This window comes from Lampetra planeri, chromosome 2 (genome assembly GCF_965212315.1).
Source record: "Lampetra planeri chromosome 2, kcLamPlan1.2.h2, whole genome shotgun sequence".
Classification (NCBI taxonomy): Eukaryota; Metazoa; Chordata; class Hyperoartia; order Petromyzontiformes; family Petromyzontidae; genus Lampetra; species Lampetra planeri.
Window position 1 is genome coordinate 15,966,115 of NC_136108.1, and position 21,369 is coordinate 15,987,483.

Sequence of the window (21,369 nt, forward strand, 5' to 3'; positions counted from 1 at the left end):
GATATTGATTGGGACGGCGAAATATGACGCTGGGATGCATATTTCACACACTCTTACTGTGCTGCTCCTGTTATCTTACCTCATCGCCCCTGCCATCCCACCGCCGTCCTACACTAACCCTGTTTACCCCACCTCACCCCCAAAAGGCACCCACGGCCCAGAGCCCACGCTCGGAATTGACCGTTCTGGAAGTTTCACGCCCTCTGAATGATTGTTTCGAAGGCAATAAACAGAGGTCAAGTAGCCGCAATGGGGAGAGAACATGACTTGGATTTAACGGCTGAAGGGGAGTATCGTTTGCCCTGCGCAAGCCTCAGCCGGAGTGCGTGCCAGGGGTTGGTAAGCGTGCCGGTGGCAGTGCACGTGGTTTTGCTGGGGGTGAACGCAATGCCCGGCCGATGCCAGCAATCGCTGCGGGATGCGAGTATGAGAGAAGCACTCTGAGGCCGTCTGGAACGCTCTCCCAATAAAAGGAAGCCACCGGAGCGATTCACTTTCACATCTCGATTGCAAACTCATTTCTTGAGAGCTGCCTTTTGTGTTTCGTTTTTTGTCCTTCCCCGCACCTCTGATTAGCATGGTTGGTGATGTACGGTGCGAAAGAAGTTCAACATACGTATGGTGAGGGGCTCCTTGGAGTTGCATTGCTGCTGCTATTGCACTGGGCCTGAGAAACTAATTCAAGCACAAATTAGTCTGCTACAATCCAGTACCATTTGTGGCCTAATGGACTGTGACATACTGACACTGTTATTATTGGAAACACTTTCACAAATTTAAATACACAACTGTTTGGCAGACGCAGCTTTTAATGCTTAGGTTCCCAAGTTGATGAATATTAGCAGAGGAATTTATGAAGAAAAACAATCTGAAGTTTGGTTCATTAACTTTGCACATTAATGCATTTTTGACAAAGGAAAATGTGGTTTAGCAAATTATTCTTCTTTTAAGTATTAAATATACGACATAGGCAGAATGTCCATGAACCACGTCCTATAAGTACGTTGAATATGCTCCGGACGTTGATATGTTATTCCTAACAGCTGATTATTTCACTTAATTATAAGCAGGGATTAATACCGTTAGTTTCTACGTAATTATCTTAATAATAATCTCACCTGTTGACGGTCGCTTGTTGTTGTGATCGAAACGTCGTGATCTATTATTTTTTCTACCTACGTGACTTTACCGAAATAACCAAAGAGTATGGGTTTCTACGCAATATTGAGATTTATTACTTACAAAGCATTCTGTTAACAAATTATCACATGATACATTTGCAATGGAATAAAAAATGAGCTATTCATACCAAAACCATATTCTATGCTCTTTTGACCCCTTCATCTCTCACGTGTCACATTCAACTTGCAAAGGCCTCAGACCAATTTATATCTGTTCCATAGGTCCCAGAGGATCAGTGACCGTTCTTTGAAAGCCCTGCATTAAACTGTTTATTTTAGAACTTATTATATTAAATAAAAGTACAAAGATGTATCCACTATTTTGGTCACGTGCAGAAAAAAATACTGGAAAGCCAAATCATGTAATGTCCTATTTTACTGAGAACCGTTTCATATGAAATCTGGAAAAAAATCTCTCCCCAGCTTCCCATTCCTGTTTGACCAAAAGCAGTAGTTAAATTTCCAGGGTACACCCCCTTCCCTCGCCGGCACCACCCCCCAGCTCCCATCCAATGTGAATGTGCAGTCGGCAGCCCCCGACGAAACCAGAGTGCAGTGCCTGCCGTGGATGCAGGTGTCGGAGATCTCATGTGGATTTCCACTTGGACACGACCCACCAAACTCGGATCCCCAAACACAGAGGCTGTATTGTCTGCAGCGTTTAGCTTGTGGAGATTAAATCACATGCCACACGGGCTATTGGCAGCGTATATTTATTCCAGCCACACTTCAGCAAAAAAAAACGGCGTTACAATAATTGACCAGCACAGCAATGGTGCAGGCCAGGTGTTAGAATAAAATCATTGTTTTAATAGGGCAAATTCAAACATTAGTGCGGATATTCATAAGCTTTCAACTTCAAGCATTCCAATTTACATACTATATCAGAAAAAACAACACATCTTATGAACTTAGTTGGAAAAAAATGTAATATTTCCATCTATGAGAAATGTAATATTTATTTTAAGTTATAGCATAGGAGGTATGACAAAAAGCTTGGCAACTGAAATGATATGCTGCCGCTGCAAATTACAACGGATGTTTCCATATTATTCATTTAACTTTGCTTGCTTAATATTCTGTAACATTACATCATTTACTGCTGTGTAGTTCTACCATATTTGTTCTATTTGTAGCAAGACAAAAATTGGTACAACTAGCAACACCAAACGATGTGGTATATATGTAACATAAGCCATTGGCCAGCTGTTTGGAACATTAAATGAGAACTGATGTCATCACACGATTCAGCAGCCACCCATCTCTTCCCAGTCTGTGAACAAGGCCTTATGGCATGATGCTGGTGGGGTGAAGATGCTGGGATCCTTTATGCCCGGCTCGATGTCGAAAAACCGCGTCATGGAAGCCACGCCAGCGCTGTCAATGTACGTTTCATGTACAGGATAGCAGTCCTTGGTCGTGTAAACGCCGAGCCAGGTCTCAACTGCATACCGCACACACAGGTTTAACAAAGCAAAGGATTATGGGTCTGCTATCTGGCTGCGTAACATTGTCGCAGACCGCTGAAATCACAATCGTATTTAAAATGAAAAAAAACATTAGAGGTCCACTCAAGACTCCATCATTCCTCCCATGTCAATAATTGAGTACCACTTTGTGGGAAGCCATTGATATTTTCACATAAAAATGTATTGTGGACAGAATTGCCACGAGCTGCTGCCCATAGCCTCCCTTCATGGCCTACGCCCACAGCTCCCGAAGACATCGGGGGCTTGGTGTTCGCCCACCATAGAGTAGTGGATTCTTAAACGTTACTGCAGCCTGCACCCGTTTGGTTCTCAATCGTAAAATAAATGTATGTTAATAAGTACATAGGTTTGATGAAACAGAGTAGATGTACTTATGTGCATGTGCTTAATTTGTGTTTTCGATTATTTACCGTCTAAAAGAATCTGGTATGTCTCGCACCCCCAGAAAGGGCATCTCGCACCCATCAAGCATTTTACAGGTAATTATGCTGCAACAGGGTACAGCTCTCAACCATACACAATAAACATCAGGCGTCATTGTGGACACAGTTTTTCGTGGTCCTATCACGTTTGAAGTAAGCAAATAACCTACTACAAGTATTACATGAGTGTATATATATTACAATTTTAGTGACAAAAATTGTCACAACCGCTACTTAACACTATTACCAAATTAATGTCTTAAGGCCACCAACCTACACTGACCAGTGTCATGTATGGTCAGAACTCCCATGATGTCATGGCATGGGGAGACCTTCAGTAGTGGCTTTCAGAACGACTGAACATTATTTCGGTTTAATAAATATTCAAGGCCATTTTGGTCATATAAAAACCTGTCTAAAGCTAATATATGAAAATAAAGCTATGAAAATCTAATAATATAATGCCAAAAGCTATGTCACGAATGTTTTGTTTACAGCGTATTTATTACATTTCAGTATGAATTCTAACCTTAACAAAAAATCCTTGGAGTTGACAAGAAGAAACATAAAGAGGCGGTGTGAAATAATGGGATGGCTACACCGATTGGATACAATATTTACCAAAAATTGGGACCGATATGGTTTCGTGACAGGTTTTCTATCTACAGAGCAACCCCAAAACAGGAGTGGGGGGAGCAGGAGTGTGGCAATGGCACTCTCACATTTGCGTGCTGGCTTGCGGTCAGACCACTCCTGCACTGCGACCTGGTCACCAGGACCACCTATCAGGTACTGATCCTCGAACGTGGAGTTGCTTGGGATGTCGTACGGGTCCCACGCGTCAGTCAAAGCCTTTGTGAGACAGCGCTTGTTGGATTGGTCGATTTGGTATTGGACACCTTCGTCGTACAAGTAGATGTAGTCGTAATACCTGCAAAACAAACGGTGAGTGGAGTTTAGTTCATTGTTCGAGGGAAAGGAGACAGGAGACTACCAAATACTAAGAGTATAAAGGTTGAGGGTTATTTGGGACATTAAAATGACTCCTCTACTTACGAACATTTTACTTACGAACTTTCAGAGATATGCACAAACCTGTCCATATGTCCAGTTGCCTGTTCGGCACGAGAGTCGTTGAGTTCAACCGCCGTGCAATAGATGGCGGTGGTGGCATCTATTTCCGCAGAACAGTAGCATCTACAGATGATACAACTTTTAAAGCCATTCCCCGTGTTTAGTGCACATGCCGTACAACATGTTTGGAATCGACAGGAGTCAATTTGGACATTCGAACGAATTGACTTACGAACAGACTCGCTCGTAAGTAGAGGAGTCCCTGTATTGTGTTCATCACAACATTTTAGATGTGTTGGGAATTTCGATGTGATGGTTGACAGCAATTATTGCCAGCCAACTAATGTGATCCTCATTTGACATGGATTATATTGCTAACATAGCCCAACTGATAAAACATGTCACCTTGCTTTATATTCAACAAACAAAGATGCAACTGTTTCAAGCTAAAATTAAACACTATTTTAAACAAATGACTACATTCTTATGGTTTGTTGAGTTTTAGGAAGTCAACCAACATAATCTTAATTATAAAAAAAAAATCAATAGTTATAATGAATGTATGGTAATTTTTAAGTAAAGTCGTTCAGCATTAGTTTGTATGATGAAAATGCATGTTCAAGTGTACTACTTATTTTGTCTTTACCTGACATGCTTACCTCCATCTAGTCATACTATTTAGCCACGCATATATATAGGTTAATTTATCTAATGGATATTAGCGTTGAGCTATAACACAAGGTACGACGAATCTACTTACTTAGTTTTAACATTGCATAACTGAGAAACGTCCACGTAACTGTCAAATTGAGAATGAACAAGAAATGTGCTTGTTACATAATTATATTATAATTATATTATAATAATATTATAATTATATTATGTAACAAGATTTTTGTTCCTGTGTAGTAAGTGTTATTTTCTAATTGCTTATGCCTCAAAAGTATAGAAAATGGATATTATTCCCCACAAACTTTGCTTTTGTGACCAGGACTTATTGTGAAGGAATGACACAAATGCACACCACGTTTTCTCATTGAAAATAGGTACATTTCAAAATATCAATGTCCTGGTCACAAAAGCAAAGTTTGTGGGGAATAAGTGCCATTTCTTTAAATACGACGTTTCGATTGCAACACAAGCAATCGTCATCAGGTACAAATCAATGCGAAAACAAACATAGTAAACTTGGAAATATAATGCAATACAACACAGAGAGTCGGCCAACAAAACAGTCAACACCCCACCTGGTTTATTACGTTCTTCCTAAGATTGCTAAATTTGATCGTTGTGTGGAATTCCTGCCCATAGCGGCCGGAGGAGAGAATGGGCTTATAAACAAGCACGGAACAAGCACGGTAGAAAGCAAATTTAGTAAAATTAGGAAGTGTAATGCAATGCAACACAGAGAGTCGGTTAGCACACAGTTAACGCATAGTCTGGTTGATTACGTTCTTCTAAAGATCGGTCAATTAGAAGTTAAGTGTGAAACAAACAAGCATTACACTTCCTAATTTTACTAAATTTGATTTCTACCGTGCCATTACAATACACATTACAATACAATGTGGGTTTATAGAATGTCTAAATGCATCCGCATCTATCATGGGACATGCATATCCCCGAGTCGTCGTGGGTGTTTTACTTGGAGGATTCTGGAAGCCTCGTAGCAGTTTAGGTGTGGCATCTTTTCTCGACATAAGTTGGATTTATTATCCTAAAACATCCTGTTCATCATATTTTCAAGTTTTAGGAATTTTTCCCCATTTACCAACTGCGGGAGGTCGTATATGTGTGGAAAAAACGGGCAGAAAATTACGATGGAAAAAACCAAGACTTCAAATGGATATTTTTTTCTCCTGCAGAGGAACTTAACCATAAAAAAACACAATAAAACATTGAATATGAATTCAAAATTATTCAACTCAAAGCAACATCTGTTAGATATTTGTATAAGGTGCCTTTAAATTGAAAGGGACTTTTATTTAACGTGTCACAAACATGCACAAACTTCATGGATGGCTCTGAATAGTGAATACGGGATATCATTTGAATCAGAACTTGGGAAGGATTAAAGAAAAGTTTCAAGAACTTTAAATAAATGTACCCTACTTGGTATGTATGTGAGGTAGCTATAACTTCCTGAAAGAGCTCTAGCCACGCCTCGCATTAGAACTGGAATACTGAATAAAATGGCTTTTATACAAACTACCTAAAATACTAAAATACTATTTTAGGTAGAGTGTGTGATTGACTCATGAAATGCAACTGGGAAAACCTAGAAACTCTCATGGCAATGTTACTTTAAAATAATAAAATAATCGGAGCCAACAAAATGACCTGAAAACCATTCTCTTGCACTCTGAGGTTTCAAGCTACTGGTATGAGATGTCTGCAAACAGGGGACATTTCAGTCGAATTTGTGACATCGCAGTCAATCTAATTCAACTTCTCCCCGATGTGAGCGCCTGTCAGATTACACTCCGTGCGACATGCATATCCACCTTGTGGATCGGGCTAATTTCTGCCGTGATGACCAACCATGGACTCCCAAGCCCCAAGGTGACACGAGGTCCTCCCTCCACTCACTCTGCCCGAGACTGAAATGTCACCAGGTATGCCGTGCAACACATTTACATGTTTAACTTTAAATGGTTCTATTTTAATTTTCTGTTACATGTCTATTGTATAAATATACGAACATAAGGTTGTTCTTTAATTTCTTAGATTGTTAGTTTGTGGAAATATTAAAACTAAATGCATGTAAAATGCATTCTGTTCAGTAGTCCTATTGTTATTTATAAAACGTATTCTGCTGCATGTTTTTAGTTTGTATTTTTAGTCTTATAATGTAAAAAACATACAGGCTTCGTGTGTGGTGTTTGAGTCTCAGGGTTCATGGCTAGTCTGCTCTCAGATCAGGTTTAGCTGCTGGTCGCATCCCCAAAATGTGATTTCCAGTCCAGTTATAATGGTTTCGCCCAGGGTTTTTTTTCCACATCTACATTTTCATTTAGTTCAGTTGCATTATCTTCCTCGTGTGAACATTAAACGTGGGTTGAAAGTCGAATTAAGCCACTCTTGAAGCCACATTTATATAAAATCACAAACTAAAGCCAATCACAATTAATAATTTTAGAAACGTCTCTTTCATCACATTAAAAGGTGTATTATCCTGAATTCGATTTTAAAAATTACATTTCTTTTCCCACCATATGAAAATGTGTATTGACAAAAAGCATTGCTTTTTCACAACTTTAAAAGACTAAATACATTTCAAATGCTGGCAAACTGGTCTCTGAAATTCCAAGTAGAGCATCAGGCTAAAGTCAATTTAGATGTCACATGAGTTAGGATGAGATCAAATTCGACATATGCTCTATCCCCCTCCCCGACAAGCAATGCATGATCATGAACAGGTCTCAAGATCAAATTTAAGAATTGATTATCTTTATCCTGTTCGTACTGGCTTATTGTATCGTACTGCCTCGTTTGTAGTCTCTCATTAGCAGTCTCGTTTGTACAATCTTTTGAGCAGTCCACCGTAGTTTGAACTCTCTTATTTACAATCTCATTTGCCGTGTCCAATTTGTACTAATTAGTACTCTCAATGTTACAATCAATCGAACTCCCACGCATGGGTAGTTCTCATCATTCCATCTCTGTGAATGTTCTATACTTTGGATGCAATTCCATCACCATTCTTGTCTATCGGTCATCATCCCTTCTAGAGATGTGTTCTTTCGAAGCCCTCTCACTTTGAATTGCTCTGTTCTGTGTGTGCCCTGATCCACGTGTTACTAGTCTGTCTCTCACTGCTTTTTCCAAATATTAATCTCTCCATGCTTCTTTGTAAATGTTTCAGATTTTTTTCCATTTCCTTTGTCATTGTCAACTTTTTGTATCAATGTTGTGGCGAACGTGCACTGTTGGTAAAACAAATGCAGAGGTAAGCCAGAATGATAGGATAATTGATACATTTGTTACAAGACAGGAATGATATAGAAGAAAGGCTAAGGAGTTCACAGACAGCAGGGTATGAAGATAACAAGGAGTCTAGAAAATTAACATGAAGGAGCCCATGTAGATACATTATTAATGTAAAAAAGGAGAACAACCTATTATCATATTTTGGTACTGGCAAAGGAGGTCCCATGATGTAGATGCTCAACTCGAGCTCTCATTACCCTGATAGTGCATTATCTTTGTGCTGAACGCCTTTTGGCGTCCTCTGGTCTAACACCGTTTGAGACGAGGCTCAACAAAAAGCTGTCTCTGGTGTGGACCAATCAGTTTCAAAGACAATGCCATATATTATCAGGGTGTTTTTTGTTTGCATTCTGACCACAAGCATTGTGGTTAATGCAGACACGATTCCTTGTAAAAGGTTTCAGTTTGGTGTTTTAACATCTTAACACCTGTTTTGTTGCCAGAACAAAGGGGACACACCTATTATCATTATAAATGGAATTGCTTCGATCCTCATGGACAAATGCCAGAATGCCAGGGATGTCTGGCTTCACCATATCCAATACAGGAAGTGACCAGGAATGGGTATTCTAGTTAAACTTCAGTATTGCCAAAGACATAACAGCAACAGAAAATGTATTGACTGGATGCCAGTAATATAAATAAAGAATTTTATTGTAATGGACAATTCAGTGAAGGTTTGTAGAAAAGTAAAAAATTAAACAGAAAACCAGGTGCATTAAAGCTCTAGAAGCCAAACTAATTGTACATTCACCAGATTTCCATATAAATCAATCCATATATGAAAAGCTAGCAGTCCAAAATAAATGCGCTTATTTGTAACTATGGTATGAGAATATCCAATCACTTATTTACATACTTGCGCCTAAAATGTAGTGATTTCGCTCAATTGAATTATACACATTGACAATGTAGCCACAAGTTTCAGCACATACACACATACTCACACAATGACATTCACATACACAGACGCACTGTCATATGGGGCCGTCCATAAATGACGTCACGCAGCTAGGGGGGGGGGGGAATCAGACATTTGTGACAATGTGTGACGAGGGGGGGGGGGGGGGTGAGAAATATGACGTCACATCAAAATGCGCAACTTTAAATAAATATAGACAACACGTTCTACTTAATTAAATAGACTTTCAAATAAAAAAAATTATCCTACAACATCAGAGTGCAGCGGCACATTAAATACGCACTATTATGACAATAGTTTAAAGCAAGGCCGTAATTATAATAATTATTCAAATATGCTCAAAATGTCCCCCCCAATATATTGCTATAAAATAATAATTGCTATGCTATGTAAATTAAAAAACCAATTTGCTAAACCTTGGCCACAATATCTGGACTTGTCTTCATATAAATCAATGCATAGAGTTCTCTTTATATGATTGTGGTAATGGTTGTACTTTATTAATCCCTAATCTCTGCCATTACATACAATGAAACAAGAAATGGTGAACAAGTTAAAACAAAGCAATGTAATACATTACACTATTAGACATTATTGTAAAAAATGAATAAAAAGTCCATCCCATGTGTGAGTAAATAATTTAGGCAGGAAATTAGTTTTCCAAATTTAGATATTTTTCTGGGTTGGGACCCCCAGACACCCTGGAAGATTTGGTCCCCCCCAATGTTGACTCCATGGCTATGGCCTTGGTTTAAAGCAATTTGAAGTATGTTTTATTTGGGGGGGGGGGGGGGCAGAGCTTTGTGACGTCATATTTGAGGGGGGGTCTGACTTTTTGTGACGCCGTGTGACGAGGGGGGGGGGGTCAAAAATCGTCTAAAATCACGTGACGTCATTTATGGACGGCCCCTATACACAAAGCATACAGTACAGACCCACCCATAGCCTTACCATATACACATGTGCCACAGCAGTACACAGAGACAACACAGGTACTTGCGTATGCCTACACAATATATATCACACATATATACACGAAGACAGACGTATCCATATGCATAGTGCATGGTTACAACAACATTCAGACAGCTGTCACCAAGATAACACGACTGCATGCGGGATACGGTCATAATAAGCACGGCTCAACAAATGAATGCGCAAAAAAAACCGCACCGTTCATCAAACAGAACGCGTTCGTGCGTGTGTGTCCTGTCTCAATTTGATGCTCGCTAACAGCACTTGCCCCGCCGGTGTGTGGCAGGCTACACGGGGGGATCTTTGTCTTCGTGTCCCGGTGTGTGGCAGGCTCCACGGGGGGGGGGGGTCTTTGTCTTCGCGCTGCTGATGATGATTATCACGACGCCGACGATTACGCAGCTGCCGACGGCTCATGATGCGTGCGCGTGTGTCGGAGCGGTCGTGCGATGCCGCCACCGCCGCTGATGATGCTGCTGCTGATGATGATGTCTCACCGCTTGCAAGGGAAGTGCCCCTTGCGCTCCTCGTGGACCATGACCCGCCGGCCCTTGCCATCGTAGCACAGACGCAGGCGGCGACTGCGGGACGAGACGGGGTCGTAGGCGACGGCGCGGCCGTCAAACTGCAGCGGGGACACGCAGGGAGAGGGTGCGGCAGGGGTGCCCCCGACAGCCGGCAAGGACAGAGGGGAGAACAGCATGGCCAGAGGGGGGAACAGCATGGACAGAGGGGAGAACAGCATGGACAGAGGGGAGAACAGCATGGCCAGAGGGAACGATAGCGTGGCCAGAGGGGAGAACGCGGCTCGCATCGTCGTCGTGACGGCAGTGACAGTCGAGAAGCGACAGCGCGGCTGTGCGCAGTGCGGAGTGGGTGTGTCGTGTGTGTGTCTGTGTGTGTGTGTCTGTGTGTGTGTGTATCTGTGTGTATGTGTGTGTCTGTGTGTGTGTGTCTGTGTGTGTGTGTCTGTGTGTGTGTGTCTGTGTGTCTGTGTGTGTGTCTGTGTGTGTCTCTGTGTGTGTCTGTCTGTGCGTGTGTGTCTGTGTGTGTGTCTGTGTGTGTCTGTGTGTGTGTCTGTGTGTGTGTCTGTGTGTGTCTGTGTGTCTGTCTGTGCGTCTGTGTGTGTGTGTGTCTGTGTGTCTGTGTCTGTGTGTCTGTGTGTGTGTCTGTGTGTGTCTGTGTGTCTGTGTGTGTGTGTCTGTCTGTTTGTGTGTGTGTCTGTGTGTCTGTGTGTGTCTGTGTGTGTGTGTGTCTGTGTGTGTGTGTCTGTGTGTGTGTGTCTCTGTGTGTGTGTGTCTGTGTGTGTCTGTGTGTCTGTGTGTGTGTGTATCTGTGTGTGTGTCTGTGTGTGTCTGTGTGTGTGTCTGTGTGTCTGTCTGTGTGTGTCTGTCTGTGTCTGTGTGTGTGTCTGTGTCTGTGTGTGTGTCGTGTGTGTGTGTGTCTATGTGTGTGTGTGTCTGTGTGTCTGTGTGTGTGTGTCTGTGTGTCTATGTGTGTGTGTATCTGTGTGTGTGTGTCTGTGTGTGTGTTGGCTGTGTGTGTGTCTGTGTGTGTTTGTGTGTGTGTCTGTGTGTGTGTCTGTTTGTGTGTCTGTGAGTGTGTGTCTGTTTGTGTGTCTCTGTGTGTGTGTGTCTGTGTGTGTGTGTCTGTGTGAGATCTGGGCAAAGTCCCATCAGTGAGCTCCTCCGGCAGGCAAGGCTGCGTTGGCTGGGTCATGTAGCCCGCATGCCCAGCCACCGCATGCCTAAACAGTTTTTGTTCGGCCGGATCGAGGGGGCTAAACGAGCGCGGCACGGGCTAGAGAAGAGATGGAGTGATGTGGTACAGGAGGACGTGGAGCTGAGTGGACTTGCCGATGACTGGTACCAGCGGTGTCAAGATCGGCCTCAGTGGAGGAGGCTCGTGAAGGACGCTACTGGGCAGTTGGAGGCAGTCGCCCTCCAACAACAACGGAGGGCGGAGGAGCGACGCTCACAACAACGAGCGGAGCGCCGGGTGGCTAAAGCACAGCAAGTTGGCACAGTAGGGGGCACAGGTGGTGCATCAGCCAGTCATCTCGGTCATCTCGGTCAGTCGACCCGTGGCACCTGGGTCTGCCCCGTGACCTCCTGCCAGCGGGCGTTCGACACTTCACGTGGCCTCAGGGTGCACATGGCCTGGCACAAGCGTCGTGGTGACGTCACCGCCACTTAGTGGCGAATGGCGGTTGTTGTTGTTGTGTCTGTGTGTGTGTCTGTGTGTGTGTTTGGCTGTGTGTGTGTCTGTCTGTGTGTGTGTCTGTGTGTGTGTCTGTGTGTGTGTGTGTGTGTCTGCTGTTGTGTCTGTGTGTGTGTGCGCAAGGGTGGGTGTGTCTGGCTGTGTGTGTCTGACTGTGTGGGTGTCTGGCTGTGTGTGTGTGTGCAAGGGTGTCTGTGTCTGCCTATTTGTGTCTGTGTATAGAAGTGTGTGTCTGTGTGTGTGTGTCTGGCTGTGTCTGTGTATGTCTGACTGTGTGTGACTGACTGTGTGTGTGTGCAAGGGTGTGTGTGTGTGTCTGTGTGTGTGTCTGGCTGGGGATACAAAGGCGGCCGGGCGTGGTGCTACCCCCCCCCCCCCCTCCCTCGTGCGCCGTGCCGGCCTTCCGAGGTTTGCTTCTCGCTGACAGCACTTGCCCCAACAGTCTGTTCAGGCTATACGGGGATCTTTGTTTTGTCTTTATAGTGAGCGTGTGTATGTGCGTGTGTGTGTGTCAGTGGGTACTCTGTGTGTGTCTGCTGCGTATGTGAGTCTATGTTTAGAGTCTAGGCGTGTGTGTGTGTGTGTTTGTTTACAAGGATGCGTGTCTGTGTGTGTGTATGTGAGGCTTATATATAGAGATCATCACACTGTGCAGTGCATGTGACAGGGTATACGGTGTGTGTGTGTTTGGGCATGGTCTTTGTGCCTCAAGATTCAGACTACACTGCAGGATATGAGCTAGTGGGGCGCTTGTGTAAAGTTCTGTGTGACGATATACTCACAATATTGTGTATTGCAAGTGCCAGTGGGCATGCATGTGCATGTGAGCCTGCGTGTGATTGAAATGAGTGTGGGTGTGGGTGTTTATGTGGTTAAATAATACTCTTACGTGACTACTGTATAATTCATGTGTCATTGGGTTTGTGGTTACGGTGTGCATGTGTCACTCAGCGCGTGTCAATTTCTCTCTGTGTGTACGTGAGCAGACATGGATGTGTGTATGCACAATTGGAGCATCTGCCAGTCGTCTCTGTCGGTCAACCCACGGGACCTGGGTCTGTCCCGTGACCTTTCCAGCAGCGAGCCTTTCGACACTTCACGTGGCCTCAAAGTGCACCTAGCCTGGCATATTGGCCGTGTTGACTTCACCACTTAGTGGCGAATGGGGGTTGTTGGTATGTATGGTGTATGATGTTGGCATGGCCTTGTGTACAGAATGTACGTGTATTTGGTGTGTACGGAAGACATCATCCGTGATTTATCCGATGCTGGATGAAGGCCATCTCTGTCTCAAGCCATCACCAATTGCGCCTGACTTAATGCACACGACCTGATCTCATTGCTCCATCTCCGCCCTCTTGGATGCGTTCTCTCCTTTGGCCGCCAATCTCCTCATTATTGTCCACCGTCGTTCCCTTTCAGCAATGTGCCGTGACCAAAGTCCCCCCGCCTTCCTTAACAGATGTCAGGGTTTTGACACCTGTCCTGTTCTTTTTGAGGTGCTTCCTCTTTACTCTTTGGTTCTTGCGGTAAAGTCGCGTAACTTTACCGAAAGAACCAAAGAGTTATTCCTGCAGTCACGAAAGCTTCAAATCTAGTTTGCTTCATCTTTATTTGAGGTAACTGTCCCGGGAAATCTGTAAGCCTTCCTGGGACATTAGATGTGAAAAGTGCCATTTTGTTGTCAATTGCCTAATAATAATACACCACTCGAAACAATGCTTTTACAGTAAAGTTACGTAGATGAAAAAATATATATAGTAAAAATAATAAAATGAAAATAACTAAATTAAATGACAATTTAGTTATGTTCATTTTAAAATAACTCAATTACATCACAATTTAGTTATTTTCATTTTATTATTTGTATTATTTTATTTATTTTTCTACCTACGTGACTTTACCGAAAGAACCAAAGAGTATGGATCCTTGCAGTCACAAAAACTTCAAATCTAGAATGCTTTTACAAATAGTTGCCCCTTCTTCTGGCATTATGAGATATGTTTTACATTACGTGTCTTGCTTTTTTTGTACCTAAGAGGTGGTGGCCTTAGTGATATCCATAGTTTTCATTTGTTCTTCGATCCATGTGTTGTGCCTCTTTTTATCTCTTAGTTTAATTCTAAGCATGCGTTTCTCCATGATTATTTTCATACTCGCGTAAAATTTCCCATTTTACCTGTCGGTGTCCGTGTTTCCGATCAATGTTGTAAGAGGTAAGATTCACCGATTCAAATCTTGATTTATTACGCACATTGGTATGTTGCTTCATACATTTTATCCATTTATATCTTCAATAATATACACACAGGGTTGCCACTTGCCTGGTTTTGACTTGGACTGGATTGTCGAGGTCAGAAATTGGCATCTGTGTTGAGCTGGCAGGAATTGGTTTGTGAAGAGATCTGGTGGTATTGTGTTGAACTTGAAGTTCAGTACACTGCATCGTTTTGATAGACCTCGGCTAGCTGAGAAGTATGCCCAGGTTTGGTCTACAATGAAAAGCTGGCAGCCCTATAAACATTGTTTTTCAGTTGTAACCCTCCTACCCACTATATATTTGTTTAGCAAACATGTTCTACATTACATTTCATCACTCGTATTTATCTTGAGCCTAACTTTGCAGTCTTTCTTTGGTCCTTGAATCATTCTATTGTCATTCATTTCCAATGGTCATGACCACCTCTACAGCATCCTGCGATTGTTACTTTATTGTCCAAAATGTTTTATGTGTTGAGTCAATAACACGTAGGCTTTCGCGACCAATATTGTTCATAATCAACGATTTTTGGGTTTAGATCGCGTTATTTATAAATGTGTCGTAACCCTCCACCACCCGACACGGCCAATCAGTAAAAAAAAGTGTCACGTTGACAAAAGACAAATAGTTCACTGCTTTAGCCCACCGGTGTGTTGAAGCGTGAAACCACAACATTTACAATTTGAGTATGACGTTTCGCTGGTAATTGCATCCAGCATCATCGGGCAATGCAATTACCAGCGAAACGTCGTACTCAAATTGTAAATGTTGTGGTTTCACGCTTCAACACACCGGTGGGCTAAAGCAGTGAACTATTTGTCTTTTATCAACGTGACACTTTTTTTACTGATTGGCCGTGTCGGGTGGTGGAGGGTTACGACACATTTATAAATAACGCGATCTAAACCCAAAAATCGTTGATTATTGAGTCAATAACATTTTCATGATATATGTAATGTCCTTTTTATAGGTGAAGAGAAGGACGTTTCAGATGTCACACTTGAAAAAGTAAATACTGATTTCACAGTATGCTGCTGGACCAGGTGGAACAACTTTGGGCAACATCAAAAAAGCAGGACTCATGGTTGAAACTACATTTTGACTGATGTATTCAATGTTTACGCACAAATGAAATACCACGCACCTCCGATTAGCACTGTTGGCTTTACGTACAGTGCGAACAAAGTTCAACATACATATACGAAATGATGCCTCAAAAATTATTTAAATCGGAGAAAAAAATACTTGAGAAATTACAGACTCGTTCACCTCGTATTGTACATACACTAATTATTCACGAAAAACATTAGGAACCGAATAAGAAACAGACCAACCATGTAAGTTAGCCAGGCTTAGGACATATATCTACACCGTTTATCACATACATACTATGCAGAAGGTAATAACATACATAGCATCAGGGGAGTCAGGTAAGGAGACACACTTTTGCAAAATGGACTACAAGGTCAAATAAGATGTTAAAGAGTGTAGGAGCCAGAATAAAATACCCTGCCATACCCCAAAGCGAAAGGCTTTTGACTCCTGGCCACACATATATCCAGGCTTATTACCATGATCACGAGCAAGAGGATCAGTAAGTATTCTCATGTATTGGAAATGTTGTACGTTGATAATAAGTCTGGCACTTTGTCTCTGCTAGCTGGAATACTTCATCAGCCAGGGCTTCTGCTGAGGTCTGGTCTGAGTGCTTATTTCTACCATATCACCTGCACAAGTCAAGAGTCTTGAACATCATCTATTTTTCCTCAGAATCATGAGTAAATATTCAACTTGTAACATGCATAGTATTCATGCACTCGAAGTAGGAAAGGATGTCTCGGAGGCGTGAGGAAGAGCCATGCAGGGAGCCGACGCCAATGAATGGCCAAGCTCTGCGGTCGTCCGTATATTCAGACGTTATCTGCCAATTAACGAGTGTTTATAATGTGGGAGGAAACCGGAGCACCCGGAGAAAAAGCTACATGTGCGAGATGGAACAGGCGGAGTCCACATTTTTTCTATTCTGAATTCTGGGGAGACAGGGTTATGGCATCTCGACTCCCACAGAAAGAGAGTTTCACAACATTTGTATGATCCATACTCTTAGGTTTTTTCGGTAAAGTCACGTAGGTAAAAAATAAAATTAAAAGTTAATAATGGAAATAAAATAAAATAATAAATCTTGTAGTTCCGTTTACTTGCACAGGTCGACGTTGAACAATTTCTCTTGTAGCCCCGCCCACCACCCCCCACGTTCCATTCCCTGGTTACCACATTCAGATAAGCCCCTCCCCCCTTAACTTGTATTTAACGGCTGGTCTTTTCTAATTTTCCTCACTTGATGCAGTAATTTTAGCTGTGACGGTCCCACCTGATGACGGAGACTTGTGTTGCCTCCGAAACGTCGTGATTTATTATTTTATTTTATTTCCATTATTAACTTTTAATTTAATTTTTTACCTACGTGACTTTACCGAAAAAATCTAAGAGTATGAATCCTTGCAGTCACGAAAGCTTCAAATTTAGAATTTGTATGATCCACCCACTCTAACCTCCAGTGCTGGATAATAGACATGCGCCATCACTGCCCAAGGGAAAATATGACAACCCCATTTGCACGATATCAAATACTTTCTGGAATTCATATTCTTGGTTCTTTCGGTAAAGTCACGTAGAAGAGAAATAATAAAATATTAAAACATAATAAAATGCAATTCTCACGACGTTTTGGCCACAACGCAAGCAGCCGTCCTCAGGTGAAGAACAGGGCTGTCGGAAAGACAGCGTCTGAATGAACACCACCAAGCTTGGCAGCGTATTTTAAGCTTAGAGTCGCGGAATCTTACTGGAATCTTTCGACAGCTGAGACGAAAGTGTTATGGGTGTGAATGGGGTCCTAGGTGGACACCTCCCTCCACAGTGAAATAATGACAGATATATCTCACAATCGAGTGGCCAATGGTGAGTGGAGAGATCAGCTCCATGCTAGGACGTTGTGCTAAGAACATGGGCTAACATGTTGCCTCAACTGTGGAATACCAAATCTTAATAGCCTATGGTGGTAAAGGGTGTTGGTGATTATGACCCCATGGGCTGCACAGGAGTCTAGCAGTCCCTGATTCATTATTGACCAGTTGATTTGGCTCATGATTTCAAAGAACTGCCTTTCAAGCAAGTTATACCATTGTCGCTCACTCGAGAATTAAAGTCACTCAGTAGGTTATCTATCCCAAGGGGCCACGTTAGCCAAAATCTTACCTGCGTCCCTTTACTGATGTTCATCTTTGGTGGGAGCATAGGCAACCACTAAATGTCTCTTGATAGGAAGCCTGGAACTCAAGGCCTCTCATAACCCAACTGCCACACTCCCATACCATGTTTATTCAGAAGTAAAGGCATGTCCTGTTTTACATCTTATTTTGAGTAGATGACTTTTCACCCCGCAGTGTGACAAGATCCAGAATCAGTCCACCATATGTCCTGTATTCCACAGGCTGGACAAATGTCCCTCTGGTACAGGTGTAATGGCAGCTTGATCAATGTCTGGGTGCAGTCAACGGATAGCTCTTCACTGGTCACCACATTTATATTGATGACCTGGTAATTGCTGCTCACTATTAAAAGGATCAACACGTATATACCGATGACCTGGTAATTGCTGCTCACTATTAAAAGGAATTGGAGACTGCTGCTTAAGCTGGCTTGTCTAAAAAATGTGGGGTCTTCCTATCAGCCCCACTTAAAGAAAGCACTTCCCTAAGTACTATTATTTCACCACATCACAGTCTTAATTCTCTGAGTAATAGGGTGGCTAAAATCACAATCGAGTAGTGGGAAGCACAGATCAAGCGTTTGCTATAATCAGTTCACTCCAAACACCTGAATCTGTCGCTCGCGAGAATTTGACACTGCATGTGGCCTCAAAGTGTCTCTAGTTTTGCACAAGTGGTGGAAACATCACCATTTGTTTTTGTAGAATATGTGTACAATACAGTATATGCATTTTTGGGAGTGATGTGACAAGTGGCCACCTGAAATATATTCCTGAGCCACAGCCAAAACCCAAAGCGAAGCATTATGCTTGAACCTGTCCCGAGTCTCTTAAATTAGTCCCTGCCGAGGTGTGTAGACGGCACTGGGGATAAGTCTTTGTTCTTCTCCATACCCTGCCGTATTACGTGCGGTGTATCAGTGGACGGGTGTGTTTGAAGTTGGTGTGGAAAACCGAAGGTGACATCGTATGATGTATATATACCACAGCTCGCTTTCGTTGAGCAGTGCTCGGTGGTTTGCACACTCGGCGATGAACCTGGGCCAGCTGCATTTTATTCCGGGCCACGGCTAACATCAGTAGCGTGGAGCGGTGGAACTGGGCTGGAGCGAGGTGGTTTGGGAACGGATGTCTGACACCGACAACTTTCCTGAAGGAACCAGGGATAAATTCAGTGGCGGGTGGTCTACAGATTATATGAGGAATAAAAAAATATGTTCGCTGGCTGGCGGAAGGGAGGGACGGTCACGTCCGAAGAAGGTGCGGGCTACTTGATTTTGAAAGAAAAAAAAGTTTGGCTGGCTGGACGGCGGTTACTTCCAAACTACGTGCGGACTGCCAGTTTTTCCATTTGTATAAATAATTATTCACAAGTGTCCGTCAGTCACGCTCTGGATCTCCCAAACGGTATGTGAGACTAACATGCGCAGATAATTGTGTAAAAAGCTCCGCGAATATACACGACACATATACGTGTACACGTTTAGAACATTGCTTTATTGCATGAACGTGTTGTAGCAGGAAAATCAATTATTATTTACAAGTCAATGCTCGCGTCCGACGCCACCTCCCTCCCCATCCCCTTGCGCTCGGGCTGAGTTGGTACGGTCCAGATCGAGCGCTGTGGTGAGCTGGGAGGGGGGGTTAATTGATGAGTTCCCCAATCATCACCAGCACTGGTAGCGAGCAGTCTCAGCAACGTCCCGGGCGTCTTTCCCGGTTCTAAAATCCCGCACCGACCGTCGTGTCGTCAAACAACCCCGTTGACCAACGCGACGTCTGATGGCCTTCATCCAGCAGTGGATTGACAATTGATTTGGAAGGGCAGACATGTTAAAATGAACGTGCGTTGTTGCTTGATGTTTTTTTCCCCCTTCGTTTAAACTCCCAATTAATGCAATTCGAGACACCATTTCCTTCTTTATGGTAACTATGCACTGTTGAGCAAGGGATGCATTTAAATGTGAATAAGTGGGATATTCGAGTGTCAAACATTTTTTCAGTTTTCGTTCCACGTAAGTGATGCGTAATGATCCCATTGTAGTTCAATACATGTGCTTTGTTTAAAATTACGCTGTTGTGTGCATACATTTTTTAAAGAAGTAATGAAACTGCAGACCCTACCCTGACTCACTTGAACACGCAGGAAAATGAATAGATGAAGAGCCATGTATTGTTATATAGGCTGTACACCATAAAACTGCATATGGGTGGGTCACGTCGGATTGTTAAATTAGCGATTACGAGCAAACATTGGCTCACTTGACATGTATCAATATCACCTCGGTAAATATGCTCGAGTCAGTTAAAGCATACGGTCGCAGATTTAAAACAATATTAACCTCTTGCAACGTCAAGGAAACAATTGTGCAAGTTATTTGATCATATGTAGCCTATACGCACCCTTAGCATGATGCAATGATATTTTGTTTGACGAGGTCTGCAAAGGTTACCACTCAAACAAAGTTCGAAATGTGTATTCATCATCATGACGTTGTGAAATATGCCAGTTGTGTGCAGAACCATTGAATTCCTTTTGTATGTTAAGTTCATCGGTAATAATAAAAAGCCCAAAACTTTTATGTCTCTCGAAAGATATTCATATTCACTGTGAAGCATTTCTCTTCTTGGTTCTTTCGGTAAAGTCACGTAGAAGGGAAGTAATAAAATAATAAAAATAAAACATAATAAAATAAGAAGATGAATCCCTGCAGTCTGGAGAGCTTTAAATCGAAATTTGTGAAGCATTTATCAAAGAACGTTGTGGACGTATCACCGCTGATCTGTCACCAGTTTGAAAGCACTGGGGTATGTTTTCCCTTGATGACATCACAACCACATCTGGACCTCTGCAGCTGCAATCCATATGCACGCCATGCCACGGTGGCGAGATGTTAAATACCTCGCCTGGTATACAGGAAGTCGTGGGTACGATCCCGACCATGAAGGCTGCTGTATATTTGGAGTTTGCATGCCTTTCTCCCCGTGTTCATATGGATTTTTCGCTGTGCGCTCCGGTTTTTCCCTCCACATTTAGAAACACGTATTTCGAGTATTTGGCTGCAAAAAAATTCCACGTGATAAGCCACTTTGTTAAGCTATTATTTGTAGCCAGGTAGTTTGTGAAAAAGAGCTATACAGCTCAGTGTGCCTTACCTGGTAAAATAGTAAAAAATTAAGTGTTCCCATCTTAATTTATCAGTCTTGCCTTACGCTCTTGCCTCCGTCCAATTAATAGCACTCGTTCTGATTTATAAGTGACGTATCATATATCAACGGCCTAATAACTGATCACGCATCAAAATCGTACGTCTGCAATTGGTTAAATAATATAATCAGCAGACCGCTTGCTGAAACAAAATAGGTTATTTGATGAAAGGATACAACGGGAATACATCAGAGTATTCTTACCTATGGTAATTGTTACCTGCGGATCGGGATGAAAGTGAATATAAAAAATAACTTGAGAATTAAAATCAACAGACCAATCTGCTTTAAGGAGAAATAATCCATTCAGTGCATACTACCTACGATGACCAGCATCGGAAACATGGACAACCACAA

The 21,369-nt window shown here is 42.5% G+C and overlaps 1 protein-coding gene across 1 annotated transcript; it reads right to left on the reverse strand.

Annotated features, from left to right (window-relative positions):
- Nucleotides 1–1,878: 1,878 nt before the first annotated feature.
- LOC144733552 (mammalian ependymin-related protein 1-like) lies at nt 1,879–10,922 on the reverse strand. Its single transcript, XM_078615535.1, has 3 exons — nt 10,552–10,922; nt 3,816–4,024; nt 1,879–2,625 (listed from the first exon to the last, which is right to left on the reverse strand). Exons 1-3 carry the CDS (start codon nt 10,866–10,868, stop codon nt 2,429–2,431), a joined length of 723 nt encoding a protein of 240 aa, XP_078471661.1. The 5' UTR covers nt 10,869–10,922; the 3' UTR covers nt 1,879–2,428.
- Nucleotides 10,923–21,369: the final 10,447 nt, after the last annotated feature.